The sequence below is a fragment of the Pteropus alecto genome, unplaced genomic scaffold, assembly GCF_000325575.1.
Source record: "Pteropus alecto unplaced genomic scaffold, ASM32557v1 scaffold81, whole genome shotgun sequence".
Lineage (NCBI taxonomy): Eukaryota > Metazoa > Chordata > Mammalia > Chiroptera > Pteropodidae > Pteropus > Pteropus alecto.
Genome location: NW_006433378.1, coordinates 13,781,525 through 13,800,099, shown reverse-complemented (window position 1 = coordinate 13,800,099; position 18,575 = coordinate 13,781,525). Strand labels below are relative to the sequence as shown.

The 18,575-nt window shown below is 33.3% G+C and overlaps 1 protein-coding gene across 2 annotated transcripts in view; it reads right to left on the bottom strand.

The window, feature by feature from the left end:
- Nucleotides 1-18,575, bottom strand: part of NCAM2 (neural cell adhesion molecule 2) — a 413,016-nt gene that overhangs the window by 63,711 nt on the left and 330,730 nt on the right. For both annotated transcript variants that reach the window (XM_006908233.1, XM_006908234.1), the window contains one exon: nucleotides 5,454-5,627. In XM_006908233.1, the coding sequence (XP_006908295.1) occupies nucleotides 5,454-5,627 (174 nt within the window). The remainder of the gene's footprint in view (nucleotides 1-5,453; nucleotides 5,628-18,575) is intronic.

The following is an 18,575-nucleotide window of genomic DNA, read 5'->3' as shown; positions in this document are numbered from 1 at the left end:
TGAGCAGTTTTTCCACAGAGCCTTGGCAACCAGGTATGTTGATAACAGCTGAACAGTTCTGAAAAGACACCTACAAACAGCTGACATTTCACAGACATTATTGATGAGGATGTTAGAAACCCATCTTATCACAAGGCTTGAAAAGCCCTGCCTTTGAAACACCTAGTGGTGTTTTCTTCTCACTTTTGAATATACACATTCAGACAAGAATCACCGAATACTTAAAAAAGTTTTCCAATGTGGATAGTGGAGAATAAAACAAATGACAACAAAAAATATCTAGGAAAATAAAAACAAATTGCGGAGCAAATACAACTTTGAAAACAGGCATCATTACAATTACCAGAGATTAAAGACTATACATTGTATGCATAAAATAAGAAATGATCAGAGGATAAAAGACTTAGAAATTGAAAAAATGATGGATAAACTGATAAATACAAATGTTGAAAGAAAAGTTTAGAGTAAAAAATAAAAGTAGAGATAATGAGAGAGAAAACACAAGAAAACTGGAAAATTAATCAAGAAAAGCCAACATTTGATTAAGAAATTCTGATACAAAACAGTGGGGAAAATTACAAAATAAACTGTACCAAATTTATCTTATTTCTAAAGGACATTAATGTCCAGTTTTAAAAGTTAAACAATTCTCTAATGCAAATAACATAAAATAACCCTTTGTATCCAAGCCTGCTACACACACACACACACACACACACACACACACACACACACACACAATGTGTGCTTGTGTCAGGGTTAGGGATGTGCATGGGAGAGCATCATGAAAAGCTAAATCATGAAAGAAACTAGGTTCTGAACAGTGGCGTTGGTAGGAAATTTCATACTTGTAATAAATAAATACGTTGTCGATGCGAAGCCCTTGCTCTAAATCGGTATAAGGATAGAAACTTGCAGTTCTGGAGTATTAGAGGCAGGAAGGTTCTTCATTAACCAGGGCTGCTGATGCCACTGATTTTAGGGCAGCCCTTCAGGGACAAAGGAAGGTACTAAGAAGTAGCAACATGTTTGTCAGTATTTGATCTATTAATCTTCATTCTCTTCTATCTTAAGCATCTATTCACAATTAGTCTGCTGACCCATCAGGCAACAGCATATATTTTATAAATCCAAAATTATACTTCAAAACAATCTTTAAAAAAAATCTTAAAAAAGAAAAAGCTTATTGAATGCTATTTCTCCACAAAACTAAAAAAGGCTTTCTATATAATATAAATTGATTTTTCCGTCAGATTTTAATTAAAATCAAACTTTCACTAAAATTAAAACCTGGATAAAAAGTTGGAATTACATGTAATAATAAAGCATGTACACAACCTTAATTACTATTTACAAACTAAATACTATAATAATAAAATTACCATCTATAGATTAAAATATATAGTCTGCAATTAAATCCTGCAAAGCTACATCGAAGGTTTCGTGGTGATTTGCAATGAAAGGACTAAAAAAAATCCAACTGTTTAGCTATTTTCAAATTGTAGTCAGTTATTACTACCTTTGATAAGTGAAAATATTAAGAATTTGAAAATTAAAAGTTTCCAATGAAGGTTCCATTTTAAAAATGCTATTATTTTCAAATAAAAATTATCTCCATTTTGGGACAAAAGAGAAATTCTGTTATACCCTCAGGCTCAATAAAACAGAGTATATAATAATTCTGATTGAGACTAAAAGGATTTCTTTCTATGTGTGATTCTAACTAGCTAAACATCTCACAAATCTAAGGAAATAAATTATGCTGTTTGAGAGAATTGTTTTATTCTCTGTTAAAAAGAACTTGATATTTGAGAATATTAATTTTTCATTTCTATGTCAAAAATGGGAAAATGGATAGCACGTTTTGCAAGATTATTATTTTCTCTTTATTTTTGCCCAAGGAGGTGTCTAGAATACACGGCGTTAAATGATATGGTAATGAATGCGTCATGTAACACTCTAATTCAAAAAGCTCTGCTACACCTGTGATACACGTTTCACTCAAAATTATGTCAGAATGACTCACATTCTATATTTGAATAGTTTAAGTTGTTGATATCTGATTTGTTCACAATTCTCCACATTTTTAAAATTAGTTTGTTTTATATCAATGGTTGGGATAATCAGTAAGATTTCAGCTAAACCTTGAAGGAGAATATAATAATAGGTCCAGGCCTCGATTGTACCCTAAACCTAGGACCAGGTGCAGAGTGAGCAGGTGAAATTCATGAGTTTCATAATAATTAATGAGTTATTTAGAATCAGAATCTACTAACAAGATAATTTTTATGCTAAATTTTTCCTGCTAAATGACATCGCAATCAAGCAAGAGCTGATATTTATGTCTTGATGGTGATATCGGCAATTAGAAGTATATACATGAAGAGTATATAATAAATTATAGACATTTATAAATAAGGAAAACTAACTGAACATCAACTAAACTTATGTAAATTAGAATAAATAAATAAAGCCACATTGAGGGCAAAAAAATAAAGTAGTAGCTGAAATGTTTATGACCATATGCACCTGTCTTTCATAGATAAACCTAAATCTATCTTAACAAATGCATTAAAGGCATGAGTATAATTGTGTTTACAAAAATCTCTTAAATTTTAAAATGAATGATTAGCACAAACTATAAAATAAAGGCAAAAAATAAGCATTTTTCACTGTTCAAAAATATATATGTATTTTAAAGTTTTCAAATTTTCAGCAATAGCTTCATCTACAGTGCCAGAAAAATAAGTCTAAGCACATTTACAAATTATACGTACCATTTTCAAAAATCTTTTAAAATTCATATATTATCTCACAGAAAAGGAAGGCAGACTTTGAAACATCAAAAATGAAGTAGACGAGAACACCTGAAGCTAAAAGATCAGCTGTGTATATGTTTTTCAATCAGTTATTGCAGTCTTCTTGAAACACTGCTAGTCAGACAATCAAAAGCTTTCACACAAGTCTCTGATACAGAAGATTGGGTTTCAGTGTCCTCATTGGGGAAAGACAATGCAAAGGCAGATCTGAGGCTGGGTCCCCTGCAAGGAGCTAGGAACCTCGAAGTTCTTGAAAGAAAATAAATGTGTGAGCTCGAAACACACACACACACACTCGGACATACATACACAGAAGACCACTGGCAACTAAAACTTGTCTGTCTTGCACCCCACATCTGCATCCCCAGGGGACAGATACTTAGATGTCTGTCCCACAGAAAGCACAGGTGGCAGGGACAATCCAGAGAAATCTACAGCACCAGAAAAATTAGAGATATTTGTCTCCTTTCTTAGTTCATGCCACCTGCCCACTCTCAACTCCCCAGGATAAGTCCAGCTGTCATGATAGTCAAAAGACGTTAGTGCTAAATTGGATTTTGTACATTTTAAGCTGTGCAGGACTCAACTAACTGTATTTGTACTTGAAGATAGCCATAAATCTACAGTGGCTGCCAAAGATGTTGTATAACCGAAAGAGAGATTCAAACAGAATGAGTAAAAGTAGTAACTGAATTTTTTAAAAAAAATGTTTATACTACTATAGTACACTGAGTTGAGATCATACAATGGTTTGGTTATATGACTATAATCTGATTTAAGGTATATATTAACATATCTGTGAAAGAAGAGTAAGCCATAGAAACAGAAAAAACAAAACAAAACAAAAAACCCAACAATCATCGATGGAGATGGAGATATTTTCCTCATGTAAGAAAGTAAGAAAGTTCCAGCCAAGACTTTGAGTATTTTGGTCTCATATTGGAAGCTTTAACCTCTCCCAGTCTGGGTACATTAAATATCTCATTCATGACATTTCCTTTACTGATATTCAGGACTCACCAAAAAGTTTCTTACAGGTAAAGAATATATCTATCATATATACTCTGAATGTCTAATTTCCGCGACAGTGATTTATCATTATAAATTAACAAATGTCTTTGGTTATTATAAATCAGTTTTATAAGCATAAAAATATGCTTCTGAGAGATGGTTACATAGGATACAAAGTCAGGTTTTTGAATTTGATCAACTTGGCCACACCAAGTTCACTGTACATTCTCCATAGTGTTGCAACTTTATAAGAAATCTTGAGGAGTGAGGCTATTGACATTGTCCCCCAGGGTGGTGGGCTTAGGTGTGGCAGTACTACTTTGCCAAATATCATTTCTATAATGTTTAGACCTCACCTTACTTTTTTCATGCTTGTGCTTGAGCACCCACTTTGTTCTGCAGTATCAGAAATCATTCATTTTTTTTTCTGTCTCTTACCTTCCACCGCTCTTGTTTTCTCTCTCTTAAAAAAAGCAAGTATTATTGTTGTATCTAGGAAAATAATTTCCTTTACTAGAGTCCTTGAACTTGATCATTCTTTTGGGAACCATCTTTATACATCTCTCGAGTTAAATAGCATGAACACAAAAACACTGGCTATACAAAATTCCTCATCACTAAAGAAATTATAAGAGTTAACATGTTTGGGGATATTATTTGAAGCATGTGCTAAATAACTAATGATTGATAATATTTCTAACATTTCTATTAAAAGCTGTAGTTACTCTCAATAAAAACTGAACAAGCAGGTGCTCACACAGGTGGGACTAGAACGACTTTATCTGTTCTGTCTACATTGTCCACTAGAATAATTCTTCACAGGAAAGCTTGGGCTTTTTACAGAACCCTTACACCATATAGGTTAGGATCAAGACAGGGTCATCAGATGAGGGACACGTGGAGCATTAATTTTCTCACTGTCTTATGCTGTCCTTTTGGGACACTCAATGTAGTTTTTTATCCAAACTGACAAACTCCACCTCTGGTAATTTATTATTATCTCCTACTTTAATTTCTTCTTATAGTAAGAAAAAAAATCACATTTTTACAACATGATGAAATTCTGCATAAGTGAAAAGAAGTGTTGTAAATTGTTTTACCTTCTCAGAATTAGTTAATTCTATTACTGAAAAAGCCGTGATTGCTGATAAAAATTTGAGTTTTCAAAACACAATTTTGAAAGAAATTTTAGTACACAAATGAATTTTTATAGATGGTATTATGAATACATTCATATGATATCTGCATTTTACAGTATGACTTTTACAACTACTAATGGAAGAAATATTATTAATAAATAAAACATGCATACCTTTAAGTATACATAGCCATCAAATCTAACATGTAAACAACTGTTTTACCACTAACAAAATTTTAAATACTGTTTTCCCCTGGAATTGAACTTTGGTGCTTTTGCTAAACTCATCCATCTTTACCAAAAATGCAAACTTTCCTACTCTTTGTCAAATGTATTCTCAAGAAGAATAGGGCAGTGGAAATGTCTTCTCAACCCTACCATATTAAAAGAAAAGAAAAAGTATAGGTTGAAGGAAATAAAAAGCTAACCACACAAGTATATTTATGATCAGCTTGAATTAGCATACTTTGAAATCATTGACTCACTTTGAACTCCATGGGAGCGTACTATTTTCCAGGTTTCTGATGCCACTTCTTTGACATCCACTTGATAGTGATGGATAGGCACACCTCCATGGGAATCTGGCTTATTGAAAGAAATCTTGGCTGTGGTCTGTGACAGCTCTATAATCTTTACTCCATAGGGACTGGATGGCACATCTACAAAGGAACAAAAACAAAAGAAATATAACCCAGGTAATGTAGATGACCATTATTAAGACTTAGGGTATTCTGAGAATTAGAAATAAAGAAATATTGCTACTTATAAACTCAATATATTTGAATTACAAAGCTTGCATAAACTGCTGAGTGATCTCCTTAAATTGCAAGAAAGTATAGACTAGTCAATCTTTACTACCATAACAAAAAAATAGTAAAACATTCAATATCAAATTTCATTTATTGAGAGAATAATTTTACTTCTGCCTTTTCTATACAATATAAGCATTTTACTTGCATTCAAGGAAAATAAGCTCATGAGAGAGAGGAGTGAGAGGGAATACAGGTATAATTAAACACAATAAGAAATAAAGATTTTATTGAATCATTAGCATAAATAATTATCTCTTATGAAAATGTGAGGTTTTCTTTTTGTTCATTAATATAACATTAATAAATTTGTGCCAAGTGTTATATTTAGAGAAAATGTCACTATGAACTAGATAAAACTGCAAACTATATGTTCTAATTTCACTTATGTATTATTTAATAATAATAATTAGCTGAGATATTTAAATTTTAATCTCTGTATTTAAGAAACAACTATAAACTCATTCTCGTGTGTGTTTTTGTGTCAATCCATTACTTACATTATTCAAGCTCAATAAGATATCCTGAGTGTGACCTTAATTTCTTTTCTACTATACATAATTTTATTAAAAAATTATCTGAAAGTCCAAACAAGCAAAAGGAGAAAATAAGAGATAAATATGTCTCAATGAGAAAATTAATAAAACCTCTACTCCAGAAACATGATCAGAGACACGTTAAACATTAAAAATATCTCTCTATCTTTGTTTCTGTCTCTCAATCTCTCTCTCTTTTTAATATCATATTGGAAATAACCATAAAGTTTGAAAATTTACATATAATTAGGAAATCAAGTGACGGCTGAGAGTTAGAAGAGCAGAAATGGAAGAAACAGGCAAGATCACCAGAGCAAAGATATGTCCTTAGAGACCAAGGCTAAGATCACACAGACCCTCATATTCTCAGTTACTATGTATGGATGCAAAAGTTAGACAGTGAAGAAGACTGATAGGAAAAAATTGATTCATTTGAAATACGTGTTGGAAGAGAGCTCTACGGATATTCTGGACTGCCAGAAAAATGTGCAAGTGGATCCTCGAGCAAACTAAACCTCAATCATTGCTGGAGGCAAAAATGACAAAACTGAATCTGTCCTATTCCAGTACATCATGAAAAGGCAAAGTTCTTTGGAAAAGACAATAATGCTGGGGTAAAAAAGAAGGCAGCAGGAAAAGGGGGAAGACCAGATATGAGATAGACTGACTCCATAAAAGACACCATAGGCATGAGTCTACAGGAGTTGAGCAGGGCTGTTGAGGACAAGACACTGTGGGCATCACTCATTGGTAGAGTCGCCGGGAGTCAGAGCTGACTCGATGGCATATAACTAACATCCATTATGTATTATATAAAATATACATAAGTTATTTTATCTCTAGAATTACCTTTATGAGAACAAAAAGAAAAAATCTTGATTGAAAATAATGTAGTAAAAGAATTTCTGTTCAGAAACAAACATTCGTAGAAAATTAATGACTGTCAAAAGTCAAATATGCTATATTTGCTAGAGTTAAAAGAGAGTACTGATAGATCACATAAAAACTCTGCCTTATAAAGTACTTTGAAAGAGTCAGGAGGGCAGGTTTATTCCTTTTGGATGTGAATGTTGTAAAGAAACACAACAGTGTACATTTCAGCTCTAAATAGTAACAGCAAATTATTTAAAGATCCTATGAAGTACATTATGTTATAACACTCAGGTTTGGAAATAAATATGTAGAATAGTGATGCATCTCAAAGTCATTTTGCTATTAAAATCTTATCTGGAAATAAAAAGAATCAAATTATCAAAATCATCTCTTCAAGCTGTCAGACCTAAACATTATCATGGTTTTTATGTTTCTTTAATCCCTAGTTTATAATTGTAGGATAATTTTATCTGGAAGTTTGAACTAAAGTTTGTAGAAGAGGAACACACACACACACACACACATAGATTGTTCTTAATAAGACTGCTAAGTCTTTACTCTGTGCTGGTGACTCTCTAATGTCGACTAAGTCTAAGCTGGACATCACAACAATGATAATTTTCAGTTTGATGATACATTTCAAAAGGAAAGTTGCTAAGTAATGGGGGAGGGGGAAGAAATGTGATTCCCTTTGGGATTCTCACCTTTGACCATAGGGCATAGTCCTTGGTTCTTACTCTGTCCGTAGAGGTACATGCCATTGCTAAGCTGTGCACCCTGACGTGATACAATTCCAGATAATCAAGGATTCTTTTTCTCTTACTCCAATGGTGCCACCACCAATCATGGGCCAGTGGGTATCTTTCTCTAGCCAACTAGTCTAGAAATAGCCATAGTCTATTTTCAAACCTGCTGACTGTTACCGTCGCTTTTAATTTACATTTATTTTTTGTTGGCCTCCTCTTTCTGTTATTTGTCTTAAAGAAAAGGTATACTTATGATATGTAGCTCTAGTATCTTCCTAAACTTTTTTTTATATGTTCTGATTTGATATGTCCAACCACTTACTGACTACTAAATTATTACCTGTTTATAGATGCACACATACTTATGTACATGTAACACTGAGAAAAGTAAATAGAATATATTCAGTCCTCAGGAAGTTTATAATGAATTAAAATTAAAAATATACAAAGATACAGAATATATCCAAGGAAATAGTGTCTGATATGCGTAAAACTAACATCTCCAATTCTCTCCACTCTCTAAATTGTTATAATCATTTTTATCCTTGATTCTACATTTCCTATACATCACAATTATTCACAAAGTTATTTTCATCTTTCCCATATCATAATTCTTGTATCCATCTCTTCCTTCCCGTTTCCACTGTTAGCTCCCAAGCCCAGGCCCTCTCTGCCTCTGCCTGTAGTGCCATTTGTGGCTCTAGGCTTCATTTGCTATTGGACATGCCAGAAAATTTCAATCCATATGGTGTGTAAATGCAGCATCAATCTTTCTAAAGTACCACTCTAATCACGTCACTTCCCTGAGATGGGTATTGAGGAGCTTCCTCTTCCTTACAGTATCCAACTTAGACTTTCACTCTGGCTTTCAAGATCCTGAATTATCTAACCTCAATGGGTATATGCAAACAGATCATACTGTAAAAGACTAACAAACACAGCCCCATGTGTCAAATTTCATACACAATGCTCCCATCATTATTAGCATATTTTTCTAAACTACTTCTCAGCATCTTCCATCTCAATAATTAATGAATACCACCATCATTGAATGAATAAATACAACTATGAAAACACATATTTCTTTATTGACTTTTCACCTCTAGTAGTACTAGTGTAGACTGAATATGTATCATCAGAATCTAAGGATCCAAAGTTTAGCCTTGCTCCTGTCAACCTTAGACGAGCCCCTTAATCTTTTCGAAGAACACTATTTTTCTCTCTGCAATGAAAATATGAATAATATCCACTGCTAGGGTCGCTATAAGTATCGAGTCTTATAGAGCACTTAAATCAAACCCTGAAAGACTCTAAGCACTTAATAAATGTTAATCATTACAGTTTTTGCTGTCCTCCCTGAAAACCATCCTCCTTCTACCACATGATTTTGTATCCATTGACATATATCAATATTTTAGTCAAATATTTGGTAACAGATATCAATACTGAGGATCAGCTTACAAATGCATGTACAACATGGGGGTAATCTCTGGAGCTGTTGTATGAACCTATACAAGTTAAACTCACTGGGTTTCATTCTCCTCATAAACCAAATGGCAATAATAACACCAATATTAAAGTTGCTATTGTGAGGATAAATTGATGAATATAGATCACTGAGCATTCGCAAATATTATCCTTACTTTAAACTTGCTGTCAGTGTATAAATAATGTTGATAAAGTTTTGATATGTATACATATTCCTGAAGTCATAATTTGATCAAAGTATAAATATGAGAACAGAAAAAGTCTGCCTTGGTGATTATTTTATCTTGTAAGAGGTAGCAGAACAATGGAAGGAGTTCCTCCTCTGACTTTAATTCTGATAAAATAAAATAATATAATTAAATAAAGAGAAACTAATAAGTTAAGTGGAAGTACATGAAGCCTTAAGAAAAAGGAAGAGGGTAATAATCAGATGTATACATAGATATTTAGAAACAGCTTTGAAATAGTACATCAAATATTATGTTCCTCTGTTCAACAAAAAAGCATCCTGAAGTAAAGATATACTCTATAAAGCAAAATTATCAAACTATATGCCTAAAATACTCATATGGAACAAAAGGAAGGGAATTAATGAATATAATGTGCCAATGAGATCTTGGATGAGTAAATTTTTAAGTAACATTTTTAAAATGAAGATGAATCATGGAATTATAAAACAGTATTTTCTCAGGCTTCAGAATAAACAGAGTATAATATGTTGAAGACGATGACACAAAGGATTAGTTGTGTATGTGTGTGTGTTTTAGCTCTTTATACTCTCTACCACCACTGCATTCTCAATTTCCAGCAAATAAACAGATCTCAATATCAAAAGTGTGAACAGAAGTGATCAAGCAGTCATATTGCACCCTATCATTGGAAAACCCTATAATGGCAGTCTGCTCTCCTTTATCCAAGGCAAATCCTCTACCTCTAAGCAACATTCATTTTACTTTTCCCTTCTCCAAAACATGGCATGATCAGCTCTTTTCTTTCAGATTTTTAGTCATATTGTCAAAATCTAACAATCTCTCCAATGACGAACTTTCTTCAGTTCTACTCTCTTCTCAAGTAACAAACTCTTGGTTTCCATGTCACACTGTTTGAATAGGTTGTTCCTAATTTCTGCACTGGCATCTTTACTTCTGGGAATTTGATTTTCTAGGATGCTGGAAGCTGGCAACTAAGGTATGATTCAGAGTCACTGACTCAGATAAGGATGTGGTACTGCTAAACATAGGCCAATTGGAAGAGTTTGATATTCATCAACCTGCCTTTACTGGAAGTATTAAGAATGGTGTTTTAAACACTACCCTAGTTATCTACTAATATTCCACATCCATTTCTATCATCTAAGCTATACTCTCTTACCATAAGGGGTAAAGGGCTAAAATCTTCATTTCCCAGACTCAAGGGCTGCTATGGTTCTAAGTGCCATGGAGGCACTAAGGTTGACACACGCATGAAAGTGGGTTAGAATGCTGAAAAAATCTGAATGCCATTCCCACTTTTCTGAGAAAGTGTGTGAGAACAAGAAGACCTGCAGATGTGAATGATGGTAGCAGCTGGAATCTGTACACCATAGTATAGTCACACAGTTTCTGCTGCAAGGTGCTGTGATGGGTTCTGTCTATTTCTGCTCCAAGTGGCTGCTTTATTTCCAATAAGATTTTATATATATTTATATATATTTTTCCTACATCAATTGTGAGCTTAATCTAACATGATAGCCAATCTAAGACACACCTGAAACCCTATAAATTCATTCTCATTTCACTACTCATCTTATAGTGAAATTGCCAAATTCAAATAATTATTCTATTGATTTTTCCACAGTATTTGATCACATATGTTTAAATTGTTCTCCTCACAGGTAGTTATACTAGCTCTCTGAATAACTGCTTTTAACTTTATTTGTTCATAAATTTTTAAGTCCACCAATTAATTTAAAATAATCCAGCATTCATTTCCTACTGAGGTATCAATGGAAATTATTTTCTCAAATACACCCACGTCCTTTATCCTTATCACAAGTCATGAACTCATATATACCATTATTAATTGGCTATATCAATTATGACTCATAAGTAAACCATTTAAACACACTTATCCTTTATACATCCAATAATTCATCTAAATCTAATATGAGCCAGACAATTTTCTATGTTTGAGGGTAAACATGAGACAACGATCATTCTTATGGAAGTTATATTCTAATAATATAAAAGTAATTATAATATATGTTATTTATTAGAAATATTGTGGCACAAATATATCAGGGAAGAAAGATAGTTCAGAGAGAAGAGTTAAAGTGTTGCAATTTTAAATTGGGTGGACAAAAATATCATTGCCATAAAAAGTAATATCTGACTAAGGACCTAAAGGAGAAAAAAAGTGATGTATAAAAATGCTAGAGAGAGAAAACAGTATCTACAAAGATGAAATATACTGTGGGCGTTTAAAGAAGCAGGCAATCTGTGGAGAGCAACAGGACCAAGGTGGGGGTGAAGGAGATGGAGTTGAGATAAGGCCAGTGAAGGAAGTTGGGGAAAATCTTGTGAAGCCTGATAGGCCTTAATAACCACAATGGCTTCATCTCTGAACAAAATGGTAAGCCACTAAAATACTTTGAGCAGATTATTATGCTTTAATTTTTGTTTTAATAATAAGGAGCAGTCTTCATTTTTTATTTAAACTACACTCTAGAGGGGCATAGGCCAAAGCAGGAAGAACAGTTTAGGAGTTTATGCAACAATCCACATTAAAAGCAAAGCAAAACAAAACAAACAAAAACAACTAAAATATAGAGCTTGATTTCATGAGAACAATGGGACTCTGGAAATACTTTTCAAGTAGATTGAAAGATGACTGTGAGTTCTTTGACCTGAACAACTGGAAAGAGACAATTGCCACTTACTGAGATAGGAAATAACACAAAAGGAAGATATGTAAAGGTGAGTGTAGGAGGTTACGTTTAGACATCTGGACATCTAAACCTTTGCATTGTTTATAGACCATCTAGGCAGAGAGGGAATTAAGCGGCTGGATATAAAGCATAGCATTCAGGAAAAAGATCCAAATTGAAGTTCTTAGAATATAGGTGGTATTTAAATCCATACCAATTTAGAAGAATACTAAGGATGCAACTATGTATAAAACAAAAGAGTTCAAAAAACTAAGGCATAGTGATTTTTTTTTAAAAGTCCAGAGAAATGTGGAACAACTGGCAAAGGCAACCACACAGAGAGGCCATTGAGATGTGAGGAAAACCAGGGAGGCATGGTTAGATATGCTGAGCCAAGCTGGAGGTTGTGAAGACGATTCCAGGGAAAGACGCAACCAGGGAAAGACGCAACCACTTGGGTAGTGCTCTGCTGCTAGATCAGGAATTATGAGGTTTGAGAACTCACCACTGGATTGAGCATGAGAAGGTCAACAGTCGAGACCTTGACAATAGCGAGTTTTACTGAGCAGTGGAGGTGAAAACCTAACTGCGATAGTTTGTGACAGAATGAGGGGAGAGTAATTAGGTATGGCAAATAGAGTTAAGGGAGGATGGGGAAGCAGAGAAATGATGCCATAGCTGAAAGGATTTATAAGGGTGAGATGATTTTTTTAAAGTTATTTTCCACTGTGGCAAGAAACAAAAAGCAAAACTAAACAAATCAACATTTAAAAAATAATTTTTACATTGATATTCATCATTCCAAAGGACAAGCAAACCATTTACTTGGATTGGAGTGTTATAATTTTTAATTATGTTGACAAGAATATCCTTACTATAAAAGTGACTTGTCCCTTGCCCATCTGACAGCAGGATTGCTCAAGGCCCTTTGGCTCTGCATCCTTCTTAATTAAAGACTCAAGCTTCCCCTCTCCATAAAACAGTTTTATTATTCTCTTTACAGCAGAAGCCAAAGCAATAGGAGAGGGAAAGGAGGCACCTGGCATCCCTTGGGCCTCCACAAGAAAAACAGACAAAGCCAGAGTTATTTTAAAGGGTATTTATTGAAGGAGAGCTTCTGGCTGGTAGTAAGCCCACAACCCCGAGCCCATGTGAATGGACACAGGCCGGTCAAACGGTGGGCCCAGCCACTCTCCCCGTGAATGCCTGCAGAGGTGAAGCTGTCAGTATCCAGCCAAGGTGCTGGGCTCCGCTGCACCAGGGCCACCCTCTACTCCCAGGGGCCTCTGCAATCCTTCAGGCACTGACAGACAGTATGCAGCAGCACGGCATTTGCTTACCAAAGGTGGCTAAGGTTTTTATCATACAGACAGGCAGAGACAGAAGCTTAGGTGGGAAAGCTGAACTTGAAGTAGGATAGATGAAGAGGGGAAAGTGATGACAAAAAAAAAAAAAAAAATTAAAGTAATGTTTGACCAAGTACTTAAAGGAGAAGAACATGATTCCTATGAAAATACTAGGGGGAGAAAATAGTAAATACAAAGATGAGATATGCTTCGAATGTTTAGAGATGAGGGGCAATCTGTGGAGAGAGCTCTTTTCTGAAATAGGGGAGATTATTTTAGGATATTTGAGTTTACATTTATACATCTTGGGCTATTTAGAGAAACATAGAAATTGGCTATGTTGAAATCTGTCTCCACAATGTTATCAAGATGGCTGTTCATTATAAATTGATCATGTTGCTTTCTAACTGAAAACTCCAAACTTCCCTTGCTGTATACATGATATAACAGAATGTAGAAATGATGAATATTATAAAGGAGATCTGTAATGTAATCAATCTCTTACCACCTTTTAATGGAATGCCTCATTTCTTCACTGCCCACATTTTTTCACAGCAAGGTACCTTTATACAGTCACCTGATTCTTTCTATCTTTCCTTTTCTTCTTCTTGGGAACTGTTTCTATTAATTCTTTCATACCTGTCTCAAAAATTGATACCTGTTTGAAGCTTTATCCAAGAGCTCTAATCATAATTTCATTTTGTATCCCTAGGCATTTGATTTGCACTTCTGTTTCTTTTTTACTCTTATTTGTAAAAATCAGGTGCCATATGTTATTTATCTTCAGTTTTCCAAGATCTAGAACAGTGCCTGGAACCTACTAGAAATTTACTATATATCTGTAGTGTGAATTATTTAATAGATTATTAGGAATTGATGAAAGCATGAATTCCCTAAAAATAATATGTAGCTATCCTAATTTCTTTTTTTTCAGAGGACCACAGGAATTAGAAAATTAAAGGAATGCCATAAATAATTTCTGTAGACACACAAAAGTTTGTCTCATAGTTTCTGAAAAAGAAATGAGACACAGATTTTTCCAAGCTAGAGAATAAAACAGATCATGTAAAAAAACAAAACAAAACAAAACAAAACAAAACAAAAATCCTGGCTTTATATTCAGTTGAAGATGTTTTCAAAAGTTTAACTTGCTTTCAAATTTTATGGAACAAGGTTCTGGATAAAATGCAGTCTGGGTACAAGGACAAGTAGATGGACTATAATTTCATATCTACAGAATTCTCTTCAATTGACCCAGCTTAACCTGTGAGCATGTCTCTATTCTCAAACATGACTTGTATAGGCTTATCCATGACTTAGGTGAAAATACAGATGACTGTTTCATGATATTTGTGAATTGAATCAATCTTGAAAGAGAGCTAAAACATTGAATTTGACAGGGTCTTAGTAGGTTAAAAAGATGAGCCAAAACTGACAAGATGAGATTAAATGGGCTAAGTACAGAGTCCTGAACTGAGGTTTAAAAAAAAAAATCAATTGTGAAGCATAGCATGAGAGACCTCACTACCAAGCCAAGATGAAATTGGAGGAGCTGTAAAGCCAGCATTTTTTTTTTTTTTTTTTTTTTTTTGGTGAAAAAGATGTAGGACAAGACACCAGAAGGAAAAATAAAAGTGGCAAAATAGCTGAGGTCATTATCCCATTATTCAATTTTAGTATGCACTGGTCTACAATGTCTAGATTTATATATAAAAAGACAAGAGCAACTTGACTTGTATCCAAAAATGACCAATATCAACTATAATTTGACCATAATAGTGGCTAGCTAATTTGTTGAATATATGCCGTGTACTAGTACTTTGAATTAATTTCCTCACTTAGTCCTCACAACAGTTTTATCTTGAAATAACTTCTATGGAGTACTTAAACCACCATCAGACAGGCGCCCTCTCCCCAATAATGAAATTAAGAAAGTTAAGAAAATTATGAATGAAATCATTAGATGAAGTTTAAAAGTTAAAGTCTTTTAAGAAAAACTTTAAAAAATATATGCATATAAATATACAGAATGCCTTGTCAGATCATGGTCTATTAGAAGCAGAAAACTATAAGGAAGGAATTATAATTATTAATTACATGGTTGCAATTTAATTTACACTTATGTGTTCTACATTTTTAATTTGCTCCAAGATAGATATGTATTTAAATAAGAAAAAGAAAGTATGCTTCCTAGCTAGAAAGCAAGATTATCACCTCAGAGATACATTAAAAAAAAGAAAAATGTCATGGTGAAGTCTTTGTAAAAACATCTCTCTCTCTCTCTCTTTCTGTCTCTGAGTCTCTAATTGTATTTGTATTTGACATTTTGGTAAAAAGTTAATACAAAATTGGCTAGCAAACACATGTGAAAAATATCTTGTATTTCCTATAAGATTATGTAAAAAGTATTTATTTCAATTTTCTAAAGATGGGAAAAGGTCCAAGAAGACTGGACCAATTTTTTTTTTTTTTTAATATCATTAAAGAAGTGAACAATCTCAAATTCCTTAGTATTAGTTGTGAGAATACTTTTTAAAAAAGAACTTGACCCATTAAGATCACGTGTAGGAAATGCCACAAATAAGGATGACACACTCAGACTGATGCTTTGCTCACAGGGTCATTTTGATCTAGTCAATATTTTATCCTATTCATTCTTTAAATGATGATAATAGCAGGTATGATAATAACAAACTGTGTTGTTATATATCGTTGCCTAATTTCTGAATGTATATTTCTTCTGTAAAATAGGAACAATAACATCTCATGTACTTTCTGGAGCTACGAGAATTATGGTAATGACAACTCAATTCAGTATAGCAAATAACTCCTGTCTTCTTACTAGAAATTTATCCACCTGTTATTTTCACCACAGAGACAATGACAAAAGTGAGAGGCATCCAGGTGAAATATTGAGCTCTTAAGTGGTGTCTGTATGCCAAATTTTATACTCGTTTATATTTGTGCTGTTACTAAATAAAGACTATATCTCCATTGTTAAAAACTATCCTATCATTATACTATTAAGAGATTGAAAAGAGTTGTCTAAATAAATTGCTCTATTTTAAAATAAATAATTTCACCTGCATATTTCAAAATACCATTTGTCTGTGAATAATTATTTAATATGTAAAGATGTTATTTTTAATATTTTAAAATCATTTGCAGAATTACATATATGAAACTATATATGTATACACAAAAAAGATAAGAATGAATTTATTAAGAATAATACCTATGTTCACAATCAAGTTATGATGCTTTTCTAAAGTTACTTTATTTTATGCATACTTGTTTATTGCCCTTAGTTTCTTTTTTTATTTTTCTCTTAAAATAATTTCCTATTTATAAAAATTTGCAAGAATATTACATAGAACTTATTCTTATCTGAAACATTTAGAGTAAGTTGACATGATGCCAACTTTAGAAGGTCTTAACTAAGATAAAACATTTTTCTACATAAGCTCTAGAAAACAATTAAACTGCCATATAATCCAAAGACTTCAATCAAATTTTATCCATCATTCCAATAATATTATTTATAACAAAAGATGCATGCATGGCATATAATAATAATAATAATTATTATTATTATTTATATTCTTTTTTATTATTTTTATTTATTATTATTATTTATTTTTCTTTACTGTCTTTTATAGTCTGGGAAGCTTCTTTGATCATTCCTTTATTTTCATGGTTTTGACAATTGGAATACTAGTGATTTTGTATACAGTACCTCAATTTGTATTTGTCTCATATTTCCTCATACTAGATTTTGATTATGCATTTTGGGCATAACTATCACAGTCGTTATTCTGTGTTCTTCCTGATGCCTCTTTCTAGTAGTATCCAAGTTTAATTTTCTCATTACTAGTGATGCTAACTTTGATCCTTTAATAAAAGTGGGATCTTCTACTTTAAAACTATTTATATTTATATTTTTTAATCTAACTTTCACATACTTGCTTTAAGAACCACTAATGAGCCTTAGCCGAATTAATTTATATTACAATGTTTGTTACATTTGGCTTATGGATGTTTTGACATGTTCCTTTAATTTTTTTTTTCCCTTTCTTTATGGCACGATGTATTGTTCCAGGCTTATCTTGTATTTTCTCTGTCCCAATTTTAGAATCAGCAATTTTTATTAGGAGCCCTGGTTAACATTAGTGAAGAATGATATTTAGAAACCAAAATCTGGCTACCAGGTATGCTCTTTGCTATTGGGATATTGCAACTCCCAAGTCCTCTCAGCAGATAGAGCTCAGAAATGATTTTCTAAGTGACATTCCAAGCAAAAAGAAGCTCTTTGTAGAAATAGCTGAACACACACACACGCGCACGCACTCACACACACACGCACGCACACATGCACACCACATAGATAGCTTTTACACTCTGCCTGGGCCAAAACATCCCACTCTAGACAACAGAAGTCCCCTTTTATTCCATTCACTCTGCTTGAGGTCTGACACCCCATGACAGGCTTCTGTGCTTCACTCTATCTTCATACAGATGCCTACCTTGCCCAGATGTAGAACTTATTTATTCAGAATGAGAGACAGAAGGGAAGGAGGGAAGGAAGGAAGGAGAGAAGGAAGGAGGGAAGGAAGGAAGGAGGGAGGGAGGGAGGAAGGGAGAGAAGGAAAGAAGGAAGGAAGAAAGGAAGGAGAAAGGAAGAAAGAAAGAAGATTTTTGAAGAAAAAGAAGTTAAAAGGTAGCTTTTTGCTACATTTTTCACTGAATGTGTAGCAAATAATTTCATGCTAAATTTTGGCTCTTTTAATTTATTGCTCTTTGGAAGCAAAGTAATCTGTTACACGTGTAAAGTTTTATATGTTAAATAATCTTGACCTTTTATTAGTCCAAATAGGTGAATAAAATATTAAGCTGTGATACTAATA